Raw genomic sequence first — 19,318 nt, forward strand, 5'->3', positions numbered from 1 at the left:
CAGCGCACGAATATAAACGTAACTAAGTAACTTTGCAATATTGGAGCTCTTTTGTACTTCCTTCTGTAGAGCGCGGATTTTTTCGAATACTTTTCGCTTTATAATCTAAGGGGGGGGGGGGGGGGGGGGGTATCATTTTATGTAAGTTATCGAAGATGGTGTTGCGTTAGCTAAAATAATCTAATACTGCAGGCATGGATCTAGGATTTTTTCCAGAGGGGGGGTCCACATCACCTCTAACAAATGTCAAGACTAGGAAATAGTTTGACAAGCAAGAAATTTGAACAACTTGCCAAAACCTGAAAAACCTATTTCGTTGGGGGGGGGGGGGGGGGAGGGGGGTTACACTTTCGAGTCTCTTGCCATTTTACGATGGGTCCAAAGATATTTTTTTCGTTACTTTTATATAGAAATTTAATAAGACACTGTTCAAATACAAATGCAAAAATTTATTAGCACAAAACGCGGTAATTAATATTGGCAAAGGCCCACCATATAAGAATCATTATTTGCAGGCCCGTAGGAAGCAATTTCAGTTTGGGGGGGGGGGGGGCACAGCCATACATTTTCCATTTTCAGTTTTCTATAGTAATCTATATATCGGCAAAATTATTGGGGGGGGGGGGCACGGCCCCCCCGTGCCCCCCCCCCCCCGGTTCCTACGGCCATGATTTGGACATACACGTATGTGCAGACTATGTTTTAGCTTATATTAAGATATACTACTTTACATTTATAAATCATACAATCATTAACATAATCGTTTCCAGATAAATTACATTTGTTATATAGTGTCATCCGGAACACCTCGGGCCTTTCACAGAAAAACACGTGTTTCTCTGTGAAAGGCCGGAGGTGTTCCGGATGAGATTAGTGTGTTATTTTCGGTTTTTTTGGACATAAAGCTATTAAAGCAAGCTTAACTTTTTTAGTATTATACATATCTGATATATTTTTTCCATGAAAACAATTCATCAAGTTGTATTTTTGACAGCCGAATAGAAAATGAAATTCAATATTTAATTATAAGTAATATGTATTTATAACTCTGATAAATCCCAGAAGGGGAGTCCGGACCCCCCTTCCTAGATCTGCGCATGTACCCTCGTTTAGCTGGGTCTGTAGATTTTCTTAAAACCGATAGCGGAGCCAAATTTGGCCAAAGTATATATATATATATATATATATATATATATATATATATATATAAAGCACTAAAAATGACCAACGACACGAACAATAATAATTGTCAAATTTTCGGGACAACCTGTCCCTTCCTCAGGACAAAGAAAAAAGTTAAGAAGTCATAAAAACAAAGGAAATAGAGAAGCAAAAACAACTAGCACTACTACTAAACTACCAAACACTAAATATTTACAAGGTTACATGTTTAATTTGGAGTTTATAAACAGTTGTGAACAAAGAAATCCGGAGCGCTATGAATTGCGTCCGGTCTATACATATAGACCGGACGCAATTCATAGCGCTCCGGATTTCTTTGTTCACAACTGTTTATAAACTCCAAATTAAACATGTAACCTTGTAAATATTTAGTGTTTGGTAGTTTAGTAGTAGTGCTAGTTGTTTTTGCTTCTCTATTTCCTTTGTTTTTATGACTTCTTAACTTTTTTCTTTGTCCTGAGGAAGGGACAGGTTGTCCCGAAAATTTGACAATTATTATTGTTCGTGTCGTTGGTCATTTTTAGTGCTTTATATAAATTTCCATCCGTGACCTTGTATCTACTTAGTAGATCCGACACTTCGGATATACAGTGTTGTTGGTTTTTAGTGCTTTTTATATATATATATATATATATATATATATATATATATATATATATATATATATATATATATATATATATATATATATATATATATATATATATATATATATATATATATATATATTTACAAATATTCAGTATTTCGGGCTCCACAGATTTGTTTATAAGTTCAGATTAACTAAAATTAAAAAGATCTTTCTATTTGTTTTATTACTTTGTATAAAGATAGTACTTCCCTGTAAATTACACAATTTAAATCAATCACGTTTCAAGGATATTAAAATTTTAAAACAATTACCGACCATTATTTACCGATTCCGCATTTAATTAACAAACACAGTTTAAAATCAATTTAACTATGGAAACGTGAGGTTATTCAAGTTCAAAATCGGTGAAAATTTTAATTTGAACGTAAATAACATATATCATGTTTATCTACACTCAATCTCGAATTTTTATTATTTAGCTCAGATACGCCATATATAGCTTTAAGTCCAAGGTCGTAACTACCATTGAGGCAAGTGAGGCAAATGCCTCACTAAAATTTTAGAGTTTTATGAAATGTGAAAAAGTTTTACCGTGAACGTTAATGAATTGTGTGTGTCTTTGTACTAAATTCATACTTTCAACCTTTGTTTCAATTTCTGTAAATCGATCATCTCACCAGGTGCCTAACTATCGTTTCAGGCCCGTAGAACGCGGGGAGGGGACCCCAGCCCCGGCCCACTCCCCCCCCCTTTTTTCTGAGTATAGTATTTTGCTATAGAAAATTTTCCCTTAGATGCTGGTTGCCCCCCCCCCCTTTTTGAAGTTGTAAGGTCGAGCACTGACAAATTCCAGGTTTTGGACAGTAAATGCCCCCCTTTTTTGCTTGTCAGATAAATTTGGGAAGTGGGCCACCCCACTTTTGTTTAGTTTAGGGTTTTTTTTTTTTTTTTTGGTTGTCAGATTTTTCTGGGAAGTTTCCCCCCATACTTTTGAAACCGTTTCTACGGACCTGCGTTTAGAACGCATGTAAAAAATTAATTCAAAACGTAAAAACTTTCAAAGATAAAACCCAGACCCCCCCCCCCTCCATCGAAAACCCCTATCGGGACCCTAGACCCGCTTAGGACTTGGGTGGTCCCCAAATCCCTTGCCTCACTAAAAATTTGAGCCTAGTTACGGCCTTGAAGTCTCTCTATATTTTCAGTTAGAGTGATCTGTCTTTGCATCTAAAATAAAACAAACCCAAATCTACGGTGTATTACTCAATTTGTAATCAATTCAAACATTTTAAACATTTTATTAGGCCAAGGTAAAATAAACACTTCATTTACTTGTATTTTCCACTCATAAATAAGTAATGGGGATTTCTGTTCATCGAAACTTTTTTTTTGAGTAAATGGCAGGTACTTTTGCTGAAAATCTAACAGATAATTTCAATTTTTATACCTTAAAGGCTTTATTCAATATAATACTTTTCTGTGCATTTTTAGTGATGAATTGTTAAATATTAATCAAAACAAATAAATTCATGGATATGAAAATCGGACTGAGATAAAAGATAGGAAAGTACCTGTATTATCTATTAAATTATTTTATTCAAAGACAAATGCAACAAATATCTGAAATATATGTGCTCAAGTTGTTTACTCTGCACGCATCACTGAGCCAGACTGACATCACTTAGTGGTGAGTAGGTTTTGCTTTCTCACATTTCTTCTCTAATTTTTCTAGATTATAGTTTTAATATTTTTCATTAACACACAACAAATTTTCCACTTTTCTTAATTTTTTAGGATAAAGTTTTCTTCATGATATTGGAGGGATATATGTCAATCAAACGCGCCCCAAAATTCGTAGTTTTAATCATTTCCAGATAGATGATGTTTCTAAACACGCTTTTATAATGCTCGAGCATTTGAAAAGGGTGCTTCTTCCAAAATTGTGAATTTCATGGTCCCCAGGTAAGGGGTTTTGGTGTTAGGGCGGGGCTTTATAGATTATATAGTGGGATTGCATTAATTCTTTGAAAATCTTCTCTGCTCCTGGGTATTTATCTAATCAGATAAACTAAGTGCATGGTTATGATGAGCAAGGTTGCCTCTTTCAAAATGGTGAAATTTGTGGCTCCAGGGTTCAGGTGGGGTTGTTGGATATATAGTGAAAATGCTTCTCTGCTCCTGGGCATCTGGGCAGCAAACAGAGTATATAAACATTGTAATGAACAAAGGTGTTTCTATCAGATTGTTAAATTTCTGCACCACTTGGTGAATTTATTAATTTGTATTCTACTGCAAGAAGTTACCGGTATTCCCCTTTGCTATTCACCTGTGATAATTAATCACTGTAAATAATGAATTGAAAAGTCAATTGAATAACAGAAATATACAGGAATTCTTACAATATTTAATACAAAAAGTTCTCTCATAGTTTTAATGGCCAGGTAGGCTTTTAATGAATAGATAAATAAAAATGGGACAAAAGTACCTTATATTTGTACATTAAATGTTCTTCAAAGTTTAAGTGAGGCCAATGTGAGAGGGAATGAGATTGATTTACTAAAAGTGCTCAAGAACTGTTGTTTTATTTAGTCCGCATGGGGATGTGGCAAATGGGGGAAAGTGCAGGCAAGTAAATGGATCAACTTTAAGATAGGTTACTGAGCACTATATTAATTATTTTGCTGATCCCTGATCATCCTATTTCTCTTGCTTTTGGGCAACATATCTTCATTTATCAGCTTATTTTGTTTGATTTTATATTCAATCTTTGGATCCTTTACAGTGTTACATTATACTCAGGTGACTGTTAAGGCCCTAGGGCCTCTTGGTAATCATATTTTACATTGCACTTTGGGATACATAGAAATTGAATTTGCATCTACTCTTATATATCAATGGGACAGACCTTTTGAGAGTACAATGTACTAAATCTATCATTTGATAAAAGGAAACAAAATTATAACAATTAATTTTTGTCCAGCTACATGTACACATGCTAATAGGAAATTACATGTGCTTGGGACTAATTTGGTATACTGGTTTGGCATTTATATATATATATATATATATATATATATATATATATATATATATATATATATATATATATATATATATATATATATATATATATATATATATGGACTGTGGATATTAGCTGGATAGCTCAATGGTTAGAGCATTTGACTAGTAATGCAGGGGTTCCAGGTTTTATTCCCAGTCCAGCCAAAAATTTTCTCCTTTCCCATTGAATTTGCTGCTGTTGACCACCACTGGACGTGCAGGTGAAATTCCTTCCAGAGGCTACAGAAACTGGGCTGGATGTCTTCAAGGGCAAAGGCAATTTAAGGAGGGAAAAATATAGTGGGTTGGGCTATCTGGACTTATCAGCCTGGATAGCTCAGTGGATAGAACACTTGATTAGTAATGTATGGATCCCCGTTTCCTGGTCCAGCCATTAATGTTACACTGTGATCGTATTCCATTACAAGGCTTCTGCTTAAGGCTATAAAAGAATAGGGGTGGCTAAATAATCACATTGGCCCCCTTCCATTAGATGAATGTTTGATGGATCTCCTATTTTAGCTGGTAGTATTTTGTAATTGATGTACTACCATCATCAGCTGATTATACTGACCTCCTTATTTTATATTTGAACAAACCATGATTGATATTTAAAACTACCTTCTTCCTTATTGACATTTAAACATTCAGATTATTATCAATCTTCACATTATTGCATTACAAAAAAGACACTCAATCTTTGGCTGTTACTACATTGTACTTATGAAAAGTATAGGAAATGTGCAGTCATTATTACAGACTGTTCAATTACTATCTAAAGGTTGGGTGGGATGAAATATATAAACTTTTTCATTTACGGTATCTACAACCTCCATACTTCAGAGTATGGCACTGAATCTTTATGAGAAGGTGTGAGATAAATTTTATTCTTAACATCTTTACAAGTAATAGAAACAACTTACACACAACTATATTGCTCTATACATGTTTTCTGCTAAAAGTGTTTTAAAAAAAACAACACTACTTAATGCGGCAATAAGTTTATTTGTTTGAAAATTAACATTAAAGGGAAAGAATGTGCATTCACGAAAGTTGTATTTCTTCAATTATCTGAGTAACCTGACAAACCCAGCACCACTAAAGGTAAAGAAAATGAAAAACAAAAAAGGTAAATGTATAAAATAAAATATGAACACAGCTAATGGAATTTAAAAATCCAGAAAATGTCTTTTACCCTTGCAAAAGCTAATTATCCATCCTTAGAAGTCACCTAAATACAAATTCTGTAGTTTCAAAGTTGCATGGATTTTAATACACACAATTATGTGGCAATATTCAACAAAAAAATGTGTAATTTTTGCATCTGAAGATGTATACATACTGGTATTAAAGTAATAGCAATAAAACTGAAGAATATTATACACAGATAGACGGAGCTGATAATAAGAAACAGTATACATGTATCTGCAAAAGTAGTTTAAAAACAATCAACAGAAAACAATTATCCTTTAAACATACAATATATAATGCTGATTTATGCACTGTGCCCTTTGTATTGGTCATTTTAAAAAAATATGAAATAATGAAACAAGTAATAATGTGCATTGCACTGAGATAGGGAAGAATTAATCTTGGGTACCAACAAAAACATGAAACATGAATTAAAATGTTTGGAGCAGAAAGTAAATCTACAATAAAAAGAAAGACTATAAAAGATTTGACATGATGAATAATAAATAATAAAAATAATAACAATTTTAAGAGATTTAAATTTTAACAATGTTCACAACCGTGTAAGGACTTTATAAAGTCTTTCAGACAATGGATGATTTTGGTGTATCACAGTCAGCAGCTGGATTGTTTGTTTGTTTGTTGTTTTTCACAGCCTGATTCTAAATGAACTGTAAAACAAAAAAAATGAAGTACAATAAATCATGTACCAACTGTGATTCATTTTCAAACCTCTTATATTCATGTGTAAAATCTTTTATGTCAAAAACATTTGACAGATTTAATTTACTCATATGGGGAAAAAAAACTTCTAATAATCAAAGATATAAATAAATCATACTTAATGAAATCAGGAGCCTTTGAGATGACATGTTCAAATTCAGCAAATGAGAGGGAATCATCATCATCCAAGTCAGCCTCTTCCAAAATCTGAAGATAAAAGAAAATCTCTCATGTCAAACTGTAAGTCAAATAAACCACAGCAGGCGTTAGAAGCCAAGAAAAAAAAGTCGACTTGCATTTTGGATGAGTTGTTCCATCTCCTCATCAGTCAGTTTTTGCTCCCCTGTCAATCTGTTTATTACCTGCCTTAGGTCTTTGCCACTGATGACCTCATCTTCATCAAAATCTTAAAAAAAAAAGAGCTATTAGAAAAGGAAATGCTGAAAATGGATTAAGGAAGGGAGGGACATTGTGTCTTCAAGTTTATGTGATTTGGAGATAATCTCCAACTTTACAGAGGCAGAGAATTTGACTTAATAAGTCATGTAAAGTTCTTACTGCATTAAATTTAATGCAATACATATCAATAAAGATATGACAGTATTTAAAAATGTTAATGAAAAGATTAAATGTTTAAAGCTTTAATATCCATCTCTAAGCAATTGTAGGTAATTTTTTGTTTCCTTTTCCTACTTTAAGAAGTGTCATCTCTTCAAACACAGGATGTAGAACCTACCATAAATCCTGAAAGCATATTCCACTTTGACATTTTTGGGTGCATTATCACTGAACACTGACATCATATCAAGGAAATCCTCAAAAGTCATACTTCCATCCCCCGACGATGAGAAGACTGTGGTGATTCTGTCATTAAATGGGTTCACCTACAAACAGAGTACTTATAAATACTACCACAAATTACATCAATAATAGAATAATTATATAAGTAGGACACTGTTCAATCTCAAGTGAAAAAAAACCTTGACAAAAATAATGTGTCTCGCTCCCTTTAATAAAACTTGATCTGATACTGATGATAAACATTCAAAATCTTCATGCTCTTGTATATGTGCCATTACACATGTATACTGTATACAGAGAAATTTTCGCCCCCGTTTTATTTTCGTCCCTTTCGCCCTACTCATAGGTGGGCAAATTTAAAATAAGGCGAATTCAAAGAACACAGTATAATTTCTTAAACAGAACTGTGACTGGGCGAATTTTAAATGGGGCAAATTCATTTGCAAGTGTGAAAGGGTGAAAATAACATGGGAGAAAATTACCCTGTATACAGTAGATTAAATACCATTAATTCTGGAAGGTTTAGAATGGTTTCCCTGGAAAGCTTGGCATTTTTGTTACTGTTAACGCTTGCTTGATCAAGCTCCTGGAATCTTTTGAATACACTACAAGGCGAGCAAATAAATAAAATACTTTGTGAGTTTCTTTTTTCCCCATATCTTTATGTACATACCAGGTATTTTAACAATTCTAATACTCAGTATGTCTCTTAATTTATCCATAAATAAACTTTAATCGATTTACATACTGCAATATTTCTTTCTTTGTAAAGTATGTCAGCTCCTGTAATGATGAAATGATGAAAGTTATTATACTTGTATATAAAAGAAAATACATTATATACATTGATTTTATTATATAATATGCATGTTACTAGAGCATGTTCATAGTTTACACATAAACTCCTCTTTATAAATGATACTCATTTACAGTTATAAAAAAAAAATCAATGACTTGATGATACTTCAGCAAGGGCACACTATGTCAAGGTTCTTGTTGCAATTATGATTTATTGATGGATTCAAAAAACAATTAAACATATAATAAAAATTGTAGACAGAATTTTTTTATGGTGTATGGTAATAAATAATTAATGCATAAAATACCATTTACAATCCCTCCTCCCCAAAAGAGACATCATATATAAATACTAGATTGTTCTAAAGCATTGAAACATCATGATGGCATACCAACTATAGTACTTGTCATGTGATATTTCTAGTTTCATGTCAGCAATGTTATGACGGCACTTTTTCAGAAATATAAATAACGGAAAAAAAATTTCAGAAATATGTTAGAAATGTCATAAAGCCTGATATTTATAATATGTCTCTGACTTTTTACTTTATATTAACATATATATTTTTTCAATCATTTCTAATTTTTTTAATGTTTTAAGAGACTTAAAAGAAGGAAGTTGGTTTATTGCAAAATTTCCTTTACAGACATATGCCAGTCAATCTTCCCACTGGGTTAAAATACTATGTGGTTGTCAATCTTAATTTATCAAATATAATAAATAAAATAGGACATACAAAGTCTACAATGTTAACTCAATTCAAATGCAAATTTTAGAGTGAGAAAAAAATGATCTAAAAATAGAATCAGAAGGTCAAGCACATCATGAATTTTTATTTATTCATATTTTTTTAATAAATATTTATATTTTCCAATTTTGGGGAACTTAAAGAAATTGCACATTAGATAAATCATTAAAATACCTGATAGTCAGTTAGTTCTTGTTCCGTGAAGACACTCTGTGATCCTCCCATATTATTAAAATTTATACAAAACAACTGCCTTTCTGTTTTGTTCTGTTTTGCTTCCTGTTTCGATGGAATGTAAATGTGTACCCGAACCCGATGGGAAAACTTGAGGTGCATTTGATTACATATATGCACGTACGTCTAAATTTACTTTTGAAATATTAGCGAGAAACTAAGAATTTAGAATTAGTTTTGAAAAATGACATGCATATCTTAATTTTTAATCTACTAGGGGACTGAAATTTATAGCATCGTGGTCAAATTACCTCACGAAAAAATACGAAACTAATGTTGAACTGAACTGAACGCATCTTGTAATATTTACATGACGTTTAGTCAGAAAAGAGAGAAGAAAACAAAATGTTTGCACAAATTTCACAAGGACAAACAGGTAAAACCTTTACTTGTATCATTACCATATATTTTTTTGTAACCTAAACAGTTTTCTCAGAACAAATGGCCACATAGTCTTTGGGCGAGTATGACCAGTGGCAATGGCATGATGATATTGAATCATATTGATGGATTTTACTTTCTCTGTGTGTAAAAATGGTGACATCGGGGTCTTTCTGGGACAACTTTTTAAAAGGATTTAAGTTATTTCGTAGGACATTTTAACTATATACTGTTGATTATCTCAAAGATGCATCTCATTGATCCAGTTTATCTCTGATTATCTGTCTCAAAAAAAACAAAACAAAAAACATTCAAAGGAAAAATTTATGTTGAATATTATTAATCATACTTTTCAGTAATCACTTTCAAATATTATTATACCTCATTTTAATTATTCTATACAACACATTATCTGATTGGTTCTAGATTATCACGTGACGGGGCTATAAATCTTCATATTTCCCTGTCTCTGTCATGCTTTTCCTTCGGAGACCTAGTGCATTTTCCCGCGATAGTTATCATTCATTGAATGGAAACTCCCAAGAGTAGTAGATGTCACAATAGCCTGGTTCACATCAAAAAATTGCTGATTGTTTAATCGGAGTGTGATGTGTCCAGTAACTTTACACTAAAATTGAAAGTGAATTTAAGAGCGAGGCCAAATTTGAAAGTTTGTGTTTATATTTAAAGTTTTTGCATGTTTGCTTATAATAAACAATTTATTGCATGAATGTTCAGGAAACATGAAGATTTATCTGGCCCAAGAAATATCACATTCCCCTTTGGCGAAGCCCTAGGGGAATATGATTTTTCTTGGCTGAAAAAATCTTCATATTTCCCTCACGATCATGCAATAACTGTATAGACCTATTGTAAACACTTGTGAAAATAAAACATAGACTAAGTCATAAACTCTAGAGATGTGGAAAATAGATTAATGTTAACTATATTCTTTGCCCTTGTTAACTATTGTGTATCATAATGATCAATAAACTTAGATTATATAAAATGCAAAACTATTAGTATATTTCTCTCATTTTTTATTTCTTCAGCTTTAATCCAGCTAATACATACCAATTTTTAACCAAATTCTAATATCACAACAGTTTATTTGACTTTTCCATCTTCCAAATATTTTTTCAGTGATCTCTGTTTTGGTAAGATCTCTGGATCAGAGATACACTTAATTTTTAAAAAATATTCTGAGGTCAAGTTGTAAAAGATATGTCTATATAAAACTTATAAGTATTTTCACCTAAAAATCATTAATTATAACACATTATACAAAAGAGCATGAAGTTAAATCCTCAATAGTATATTTGTACACAGATGTCATCTTTAAAAAAATGTTGTTTTTTTCCTCTCCCGACTAACTAGCTTAAAATGGCCTGAATCATAACCTTTTTTTATCATCCAGGAAATGATTTTTTTAATTCTTTGTGGAATTTTCTCATCCCATCAACAACTATTTTAATTTTATATTTAAAAATTCAAGCATTTCAGATTAAGAAGAAAAAAAAAAAGATTGATTGCTGTATATCAGGGTAAATTATAACAAGAGTTTTGTTGAATGAGAGAATGTTTTCTCAACAATTATTGTAACAGTTGTTCAATCAGCATAATGGGATTACTAGCTGTTTCAAATGTAGACACACAATCATTGGTTACATTGTGTTGGTTCAGTTCTGCTGCACCTGCCATTATTACCGTATGTTAATGACAAACAAAAAGTAGTGAAATATTTTTCCCAATGGTATAGAGTTACTGTTTGTTGACAACAAATTTTACAGTACAAAAAATGATTTTTCTATTTCTTTTATTGCACAGATTCCAATAATCCAGTTCTGTATGAGGTAAGGTTTAGGGAAGCCTTCTAATTTGGTAAAAATAATTAAAGTTACATGTCATCAGTCTTTAAAGGATGAATGAAACAGTTTGTAATAATTTTAATTACTCTTATTAAGATTTTTAATCATTTTTTTTTTCCAATTAATTGTAATTTTTATAAATGTCCCTTGTAATGATATTGAATTATTGACAAAAAACTATATTAGGTATGTACTGATGATATATAATATTTATTACTGATTTTACAGGAGGTAAAACTCTCCAAGTCTGCCAGAGAAAGAGAAAAGTAAGTTTCAGTGTTTGTAAGGTCAAAGGTTAATTCAGTAAATTATGCAATTTCAGTAATAAAGGGTATATTTGTAAGATGGGCATAAAGGGAAATAAGAAAAGAGGAGAGGTGAAGGGGAGAAAAGGACTTTGCTGAAACAGGGAAATACTTAATTCTTAATGTTAAATTTTTAAAAAATTTATTTTGGTTCAGGTATGACAACATGGCAGAACTTTATGCAGTCATTAACACGCTGCAGAGTTTAGAGAAAGCTTACATTAAAGATGCTGTTCAACCCAAAGAGTAAGTAAACACTCACAGATAAAGAAGTTTTATATCATAGTTTGCTTACAAAACTCTTATCATGTGTATCAGTGTCACACTGTGTAACTGAACAAAAGACATCGGTATTTCCAATGAAGCTTTAATTTATGAATATAGAAAACAAGACTGTTGTTGCAAGTTACATAGCAATTTATATACAACATGATAGTGGATTGCACTGGTGTTGAATGTAATGTAGACTCTTTCTGGTACGGTAACACTACCTTCATAAACAGTTATAAGTAAGTCATGTTCAGGTCAGGCGAGACCTAAAACCATGCAAGATTTCACTGCTTTTTCATCAAGTGTGAGCATTACAAGGAAGAATCATGACATTTGAATGAGACCATAAAAGCACATTTTTATGAAACTTTTTTTTGAAATGCATTTTGATTGGATAATACACTGATGTTTGAGGCAGTTTAACAAGCATTTACAAGAATGAAAGTTTTCGATTGTGACGTCATAATAGAACGACACAAAAACAATGCTTCGTGACATATTTCATGTAAAAGAGTGAAACTTGTATTTTTTCTTGATGGAAAAATTGAATAATACGTACATGTATAAAACTGTTCTAATTTTAGATATACAGCTGCTTGCTCAAAACTGCTGGTGCAATATAAAGCTGCATTCAAACTTGTTCAGGGGGACTTCCAAACAGTGGAGCAGTTTATGAAAAAATACAGGGTAATTATAATGCCCACCATAAAAAAAAATCACTTTAATAAAATGAATTTAAAAAATTTGATAGAGAGAGAAGATATGATATCAATAGAATATACTTGTTGATTTCCAGTTGGATTGCCCTGCTGCTCTCGAAAGAATTAAGGAGGATCGACCAATCACAATCAAGGATGGTATTAGTCAAGGAAACACAAGCAAAGCTATTGCAGACATTGTTTCGGTGAGAATCTGAAAAGTTTTACTGCACTTGATTAATCTGTGTTAACATGTATGATTTAAAATGATGTTCTTTTATTTTTCTTTTCAGCTGTTTATCACTGTAATGGACACCTTAAGATTAGAAATAAGAGCTATGGATAGGGTAAGAGTTTTTCTTTTCATTGGTAAAAGTGTAATTCAAGTCCTGGAGAGCATTTTTGGAATGCTTTTCAAGCTGTTCTTCTTTAGATATTTTTGTGCTCTTTCAGAAACCTTAAATATTTATTTTCTACTGTCAGATTCAGCCTGATCTGAAAGAACTAATGGAAACATTGAACAGATTAAGTATTTTACCCAAAGACTTTGAGGGAACTCAGAAAGTAAAAAAGTGGTGAGTTTGTCTTTAAACCTGTGATCATTATTTATCATTTTCTTTTATTAAAGTACATAACAAATATGACAGTATTGAAACCATGAAAATACAGTGAAACCTGTCTGCTGTGGGAAATAAAATCAATGTCGGATTAGTCAGTGTGTCAGTAATTAGGTTAAACTTCATAAAATTTTAGGCAGATTTTGTTCCAATTCCAATATATTCTGTTGTAGGTTAGATATATTCAATGAGATGTCAGCGTCTGAAGAACTAGATGATAACCAGGTTCGGCAGATTCTGTTTGATTTGGAAGCTGCTTACAATGCCTTTAATCGCATCCTTCATGACCACTGAAAGAGAATCAAAACACCAAAAGGAAACGAACAATATTGCCAGTGTGACAGTATAGACCCCTGTCATCATCTTTTCCAAAACAGGTGTGCTTGTTACCGTTTTATAAACCAGAAGAATTCTTTTGTAAAGCATACTACAGTTCATTGTCATGTTTTGCAATTAACAGCAAATTGGAAAATGTGATGGTAAAATTCGTAAGAAATTGATTTTCAGTGTGCTAACAGACATAAAAATAGATGTAGGTAAATATGTATTCCAGCAATACATTAATTGCTACTTGCTTTATTTAAATTTTGAGAATATACACTTGTAATAAAAAAAAGTTTCATATTTTGTTTTTATGCCTATTTTAAAAATGACAATGAAACTAAAAGTTATGTTATGAAAAGTTACAGAAAACAAGGCAACTCTACTGTTCATTGTTTTTTAGTAGCTCTGTCATTCTGTAAACTTGTATCCCTGAGGGCTATCGAAATTTCATGATTGGGATTTTTTTCTGTAACTTGTATTGTGTGTTATAAGACATATGTGTACATCCTTGCTACATGCTATATCACCAGTATAAATGTTCTCTTTACTTAACTCCTGTTGTCCTGTTTATTCTTTATGTCAAACACTCATAATTTAACAAATCAATTTTTAAAAATCTTAAATGGATCAATATATTAGTACCCAGTACACAAGAAACAACATTAAATAGCCCTGAAAATGCCGAGATAAAATGACTATTTTTCATTACATGAGAGTTGTGCCTTTGAGAGTTTTTAAAGATTGTGTGTTGTTTTTAACAGATCTGTTTTCTTCCATTTTGTCTTCTTATCCCTAACTATGATAAGAAGTGATATTTTGGCTTGAACTGTTCATGGTCACTTAAAAGCTCATTTGAATGTCTGGGAACAGTACTGACATAATTATTACCTGTGAACAAATTTTATTTGAAGCTTCTTGTGTTTGAAACTCATCATTATATAAATTTATGCTTTTCATTGGTAAATCTTGCATAAGATTCCTGGAGTGCTTTTAATATATGGGCTATGTTTATCATTTGAAAGACTTGAAAATGGTAAAATTGCTTTGTGAACATATACATTTGTATATTGTTCAAGATCTCATTATGATTATTATTATTTTGTTTTTTTTGCTATGTATTGTTGTTGTCTTTAAACACTGTATATAAACTGCTTAACATTGCAGTAAATGAATTTTAACTTTTTTTTTTTTTTGAACAGCCACAAAATACTAATTTCTTAAAACTTCTTGCATGCTGCTTGCCTGGTAAAGGATTTTATTAATATTACGTATCTGACAAAGAAAATCAAATTACTATCCAGTATGATCGACTCCACACAGTTAAAAGAATGAACTTATAGAGAACTGGTCTGAAGTCATGAAATAGGGGACAGATTGTATCTACCCTGGTATATATACGGTATCAGCTAATACTGAGACTAAAGTCTTGTATATAATGTATCTGTATCTTCTTGTAAACTGTGATAACTGAGAGGTAATGTAAAATACATTGTACTAATTGATCCGAGAAAGGATTGGAATATTGTAAATAAATAAACAATAAAATATTAACTTTGTATTTCTAGCTTTATTTCTTATTTGTAACAAAATACAGCTAAATAACAAATAATCTGTTTAAAAGGAGGAATGCATTTACATTTCCAGTTAAGTAAAAGGATTACGGTAGGGTGGCAGTATACCATAGCTGAACACAGATGATTAAATCAGCAAAGATTGTCTTTTTTTTCTCTCTGAGCAATTATACACTTCAAATAAATTGTTTTCAGTTCAATCCATGCTATACAGATTATTTGAAAGTTACACACAAGGAATGAAAATTAATTGAGGAAGGGGCATCTACATTGTACAAAATTTAACAATTGTAAACTGTACAATAAATATAGAGATGAAATAATGTTTAAACTACAAAAAACAAACAAACAAAAAATTGAGCTAAAATCACAGCAAGTTAAAAGACAAAAGCACTGGTGGTGCTGAGCTGTTTCTGGTACACTTATGTATTTAACAGTCAATTAAAAAGAATAATGTATAAAATTATATTTTAGTTAAAAAGTAAATGTCCATACAGAAATTGTGAAATTGTATTTTCCTAGCAAAAACATGTTCACATTTCTTTAAAATTTCACTTAAAGATGTTTTCTTCATTAAATCAATGTTTATACATGAAGGTGAAAAATAAGTTTTCAGCTAGTCTGTCGTATTCTGTATGTACTTGTTGTATGGTACAATTTGATACAGGTTCATGTTTATAAAAAATGTAGATTAAAGCAATGAAATATGGTTTTGACAATTATATAAGCTATTGTATGATCATAAAATCAAATGGGAAAAAAGATGCTAAACAAAGCACTTATATAATGTGTGACTAGAGTATACTAGTAAAAAGTGACAATACTGAAAAAAAATTCAGGCATTAGGTGCCACAAGATTTAAATATTTGATCATTGACAAACCTAGCAGCAATAACATATTCTAGTATGGATTTCTTTCTCAAGTAATAGAACTGCACGAGGAGACGTGTCTAATTCTATTACCACTCTGAGCTTTCCTCTTAAAAAAATACTGAATCCCAAATTAATAACTGAACATGTTCAAAGATGTCAATCATAGACCTACATGCTTAATTTATTTGTCATTCTAAATGCATCAAAAGTGTCATGTCTTTACTGACAACATCTACTATGAAACATTGTATAAAGATATAATGCATACAACTACAATAAATGTCAGTTGATATATATATGTTAACATTAGTGAGCGAATGTAAGAGTTATACAGGTATATGGTAATAAGTACAAGACAAATGGAATGGGTCAAGTAGCAAGCCTCCACATTCACCAGTGTCCATTGTACATTCAACCTCGATTTATGGATACTTTCCATTGCACCAATAAGAGATAGGAGATTTCTGTTAGTAAAATGTACCATCGCAGGCTGCAGAAAAGAATCTTTTTCTGTGCTTTCTCTCTGCTTAGCAATTTTCTGTTTTAATGAGTCATTTCACTTTCTTAGGGGAAAAACACATACAAAAAAAAAAAAAAAAAAAAAAAAAAAAAATCACAGTCAAATTTTGTAGCAGTTTGTCCATGCTGACTTTGAACTTTACACTGCCTCATACAGCTCTGTAAAAATAAAAAAAATATATTACAAAATATACATTTAAGAACCTTCAAGACAACTTCAATCAGTTTGTCAACAAGAGGCCCAAGGGCCATTATGTTCACCTGAGTGTAAAGGATCTATGGATTTATATCATAAAGCAAATTTAATTGATAGGAGAAAGTATGTTGCTCACAGACAAAAGAAATGGAGAAATAGTTTGTCCAAGTCTGATAATCTGCAACATCTTTATTTACTTGCTGTATATGCCAGCGCTACCTACGCTTCTATGCTTTGTATCATTAATCATAAATACAATATAGTGCTTCAGCATAAACCCTTTCAATCATCCTATCCTGCTCTTTTTGTATTGTAAAAATTTAAACTATATATATAAAGTATTTTTTCTAGTGTTTATATATTTCTTTTTTACAAATCAACTTGACTATTAAAAACTAATATACTTTTTGTATTATGCAATAAAAATTCTTCTATAATTCTTTTATTATACCCATCACTTACATTATGTACAGTGATTAATTTTCACAGGTAAGTAATTAAAGGGGAATAACTTCTCTCAAACTAGAGTAAAATTTTCCATACATTATCAATAAGCACCAAGTGCCCTAGCACCAGAACCCCTGACCCAGACAGCATGAATTTCACAAATCTGGTAAAAGTAGACTTGCTCATAACAGCTATGATTTGTTTGCATGCTACATGCATGGGAGCAAAGAAAGTTTTCAAAGCATTAATTCATTTTTACTATATGATCAATAGAGCAACACCCTAACCCTGACCCAGGGACCATTATTTCACAGTTTTGGAAAAAGCACCTGTGCTCATCAAAATTATGCACTTAGATTGTCTGCTTAGCACCCAGGAACAGATAAGATTTTCAGTGAATTAATGCATTTTCACTATCTGACCAATAGAACCCCACCCTAATGCCAGATATCCTGACCCAGGGGCCATGGATTACAAAATTTTGGAAGAGACACCCAAGCTAATCATAATCTTGTACTTGGTTTGTCTGCTTAATACTTAGGAGCAGAGAAGAAGATTTTCAGAGAATTAACACTTTTCCAATATATGATAAATAGAGCACTACCCTAACACCAGAACACTGACCCCAAACCATGTACTTAGTTTGTCTGCTTAGTACCCAGGAGCAGAGAAAAAAAAATTCAAAGAATTTATGCATTTTCACATATGATCAATAGTCTAAGCCCTACCCTTACACAAGAACCCTTGATGGTTTTGGCCCCACCCCTAAGGCCCTAGGGGGGGCAGAGACCTTTTTGTTCCCCTTCATCCATAGATGATGTTTGGCAAAATTGGCTGAAATTGGTTCAGTGGTTCCAGGGAAAAAGATGAAAATGTTCAAAAGTTTACAGCTGACATATGACGATGGACAAAAACAGATAGCAATAGGTCACCTGAGTGAGTAAGGTGACCTAAGAATATGAAAGCAGAAACAAAATACATATACTATTATATTTCTTAAATAATAGAATATAATTGTTCCACAAAATATTCCAAAGAGCCTAATAAAAAGGTCTTAATGAAAATTAGCAGGTGTGAAATTAAAATTGGAGACCTACCATCTGGTTCTCCAGGACCAATGTCTGCATCAGCGTACTCCTCCTGATCATCCATTAGTAATCTATAACAGACAATTGATATAGTAATGCAGCTGTCAAAATGAGGCCTTGTAAACCCCTATACAGGTTGGACCTGCAATTTGGCTGTGGAAATGTTTACACATCAGTTACTTATCACATTTCTACATGTTTTTTTTTATTGTTTATATTAACATTTGCAGATGTTTTCCCTTATATAATACCAAGGAAAATTCAGTCATCATATTTCAAAATTAGACTATAATTATGATCTTTATTTATATACATAATCTCCATTTATATCTGGTTTTATTAAAACAAAAAAGACAAAAAAACTGTAGGAGGAATTTATACCAGTATGATTTTAACCATACTCTGTTTATAGTAGAAGTGGCAACATGCTTCATGGAATTCAAAATATTACTGCAGCAATTTTGCAAAATATTGTACAAATTATTTACAACTCTCCTATTTTAGCGAGGAAAAAATAGAGGGAAGATAAATGTGGGAGCTAGTGTTCACATTGGTGAATGCAAGTCTTCTTTTTTGTGCGAAAAATGGGTTTTAATACACATTATCAGTTATAGAAGGTGGTGATAGTTTGAAAGGGGAATATTTGTGCATATCATTTTAATATACTGTATTGCACTGTGCTACATTGAATAATAAACATCATAACCTTCTGTAGTAAGACTCCACTCAGTTCACCTTTAGACACACAAAATCAAGTACGGTATTCTAACTGTAAAGTTTTAACAATAAATCCACAAACCACATCAAGAAATGTCTGAACAGTGAAGT

At 31.8% G+C, this 19,318-nt stretch overlaps 3 protein-coding genes across 3 annotated transcripts in view; 1 reads left to right on the top strand and 2 right to left on the bottom strand.

The window, feature by feature from the left end:
* Positions 1 to 5,822: 5,822 nt before the first annotated feature.
* LOC133184716 (calcium and integrin-binding protein 1-like) lies at positions 5,823 to 9,389 on the bottom strand. The gene is made up of 7 exons (XM_061319790.1): positions 9,274 to 9,389; positions 8,301 to 8,335; positions 8,058 to 8,157; positions 7,488 to 7,635; positions 7,048 to 7,157; positions 6,870 to 6,958; positions 5,823 to 6,699 (listed from the first exon to the last, which is right to left on the bottom strand). Exons 1-7 carry the CDS (start codon positions 9,322 to 9,324, stop codon positions 6,678 to 6,680), a joined length of 555 nt encoding a protein of 184 aa, XP_061175774.1. The 5' UTR covers positions 9,325 to 9,389; the 3' UTR covers positions 5,823 to 6,677.
* Positions 9,390 to 9,603: 214 nt separating this feature from the next.
* LOC133184363 (vacuolar protein sorting-associated protein 28 homolog) lies at positions 9,604 to 15,354 on the top strand. Its single transcript, XM_061319411.1, has 9 exons — positions 9,604 to 9,709; positions 11,542 to 11,567; positions 11,811 to 11,848; positions 12,044 to 12,133; positions 12,742 to 12,844; positions 12,954 to 13,061; positions 13,149 to 13,202; positions 13,339 to 13,430; positions 13,646 to 15,354. The coding sequence occupies exons 1-9, from the start codon at positions 9,679 to 9,681 to the stop codon at positions 13,764 to 13,766; spliced, it is 663 nt and encodes a 220-aa protein (XP_061175395.1). The 5' UTR covers positions 9,604 to 9,678; the 3' UTR covers positions 13,767 to 15,354.
* Positions 15,344 to 19,318, bottom strand: part of LOC133184538 (FYN-binding protein 1-like) — a 29,729-nt gene continuing 25,754 nt past the window's right edge. Inside the window, exons 12-13 of the mRNA XM_061319627.1 lie at positions 18,500 to 18,561; positions 15,344 to 16,918 (exon numbers count right to left, since the gene is read on the bottom strand). Coding sequence (XP_061175611.1) covers positions 16,899 to 16,918; positions 18,500 to 18,561 — 82 coding nt within the window. The 3' untranslated portion in view covers positions 15,344 to 16,898. The remainder of the gene's footprint in view (positions 16,919 to 18,499; positions 18,562 to 19,318) is intronic.

Source organism: Saccostrea echinata, unplaced genomic scaffold, assembly GCF_033153115.1.
Source record: "Saccostrea echinata isolate AGI-Se365-2 ecotype Australia unplaced genomic scaffold, CSIRO_AGI_Sech_v1 ptg000010l, whole genome shotgun sequence".
Lineage (NCBI taxonomy): Eukaryota > Metazoa > Mollusca > Bivalvia > Ostreida > Ostreidae > Saccostrea > Saccostrea echinata.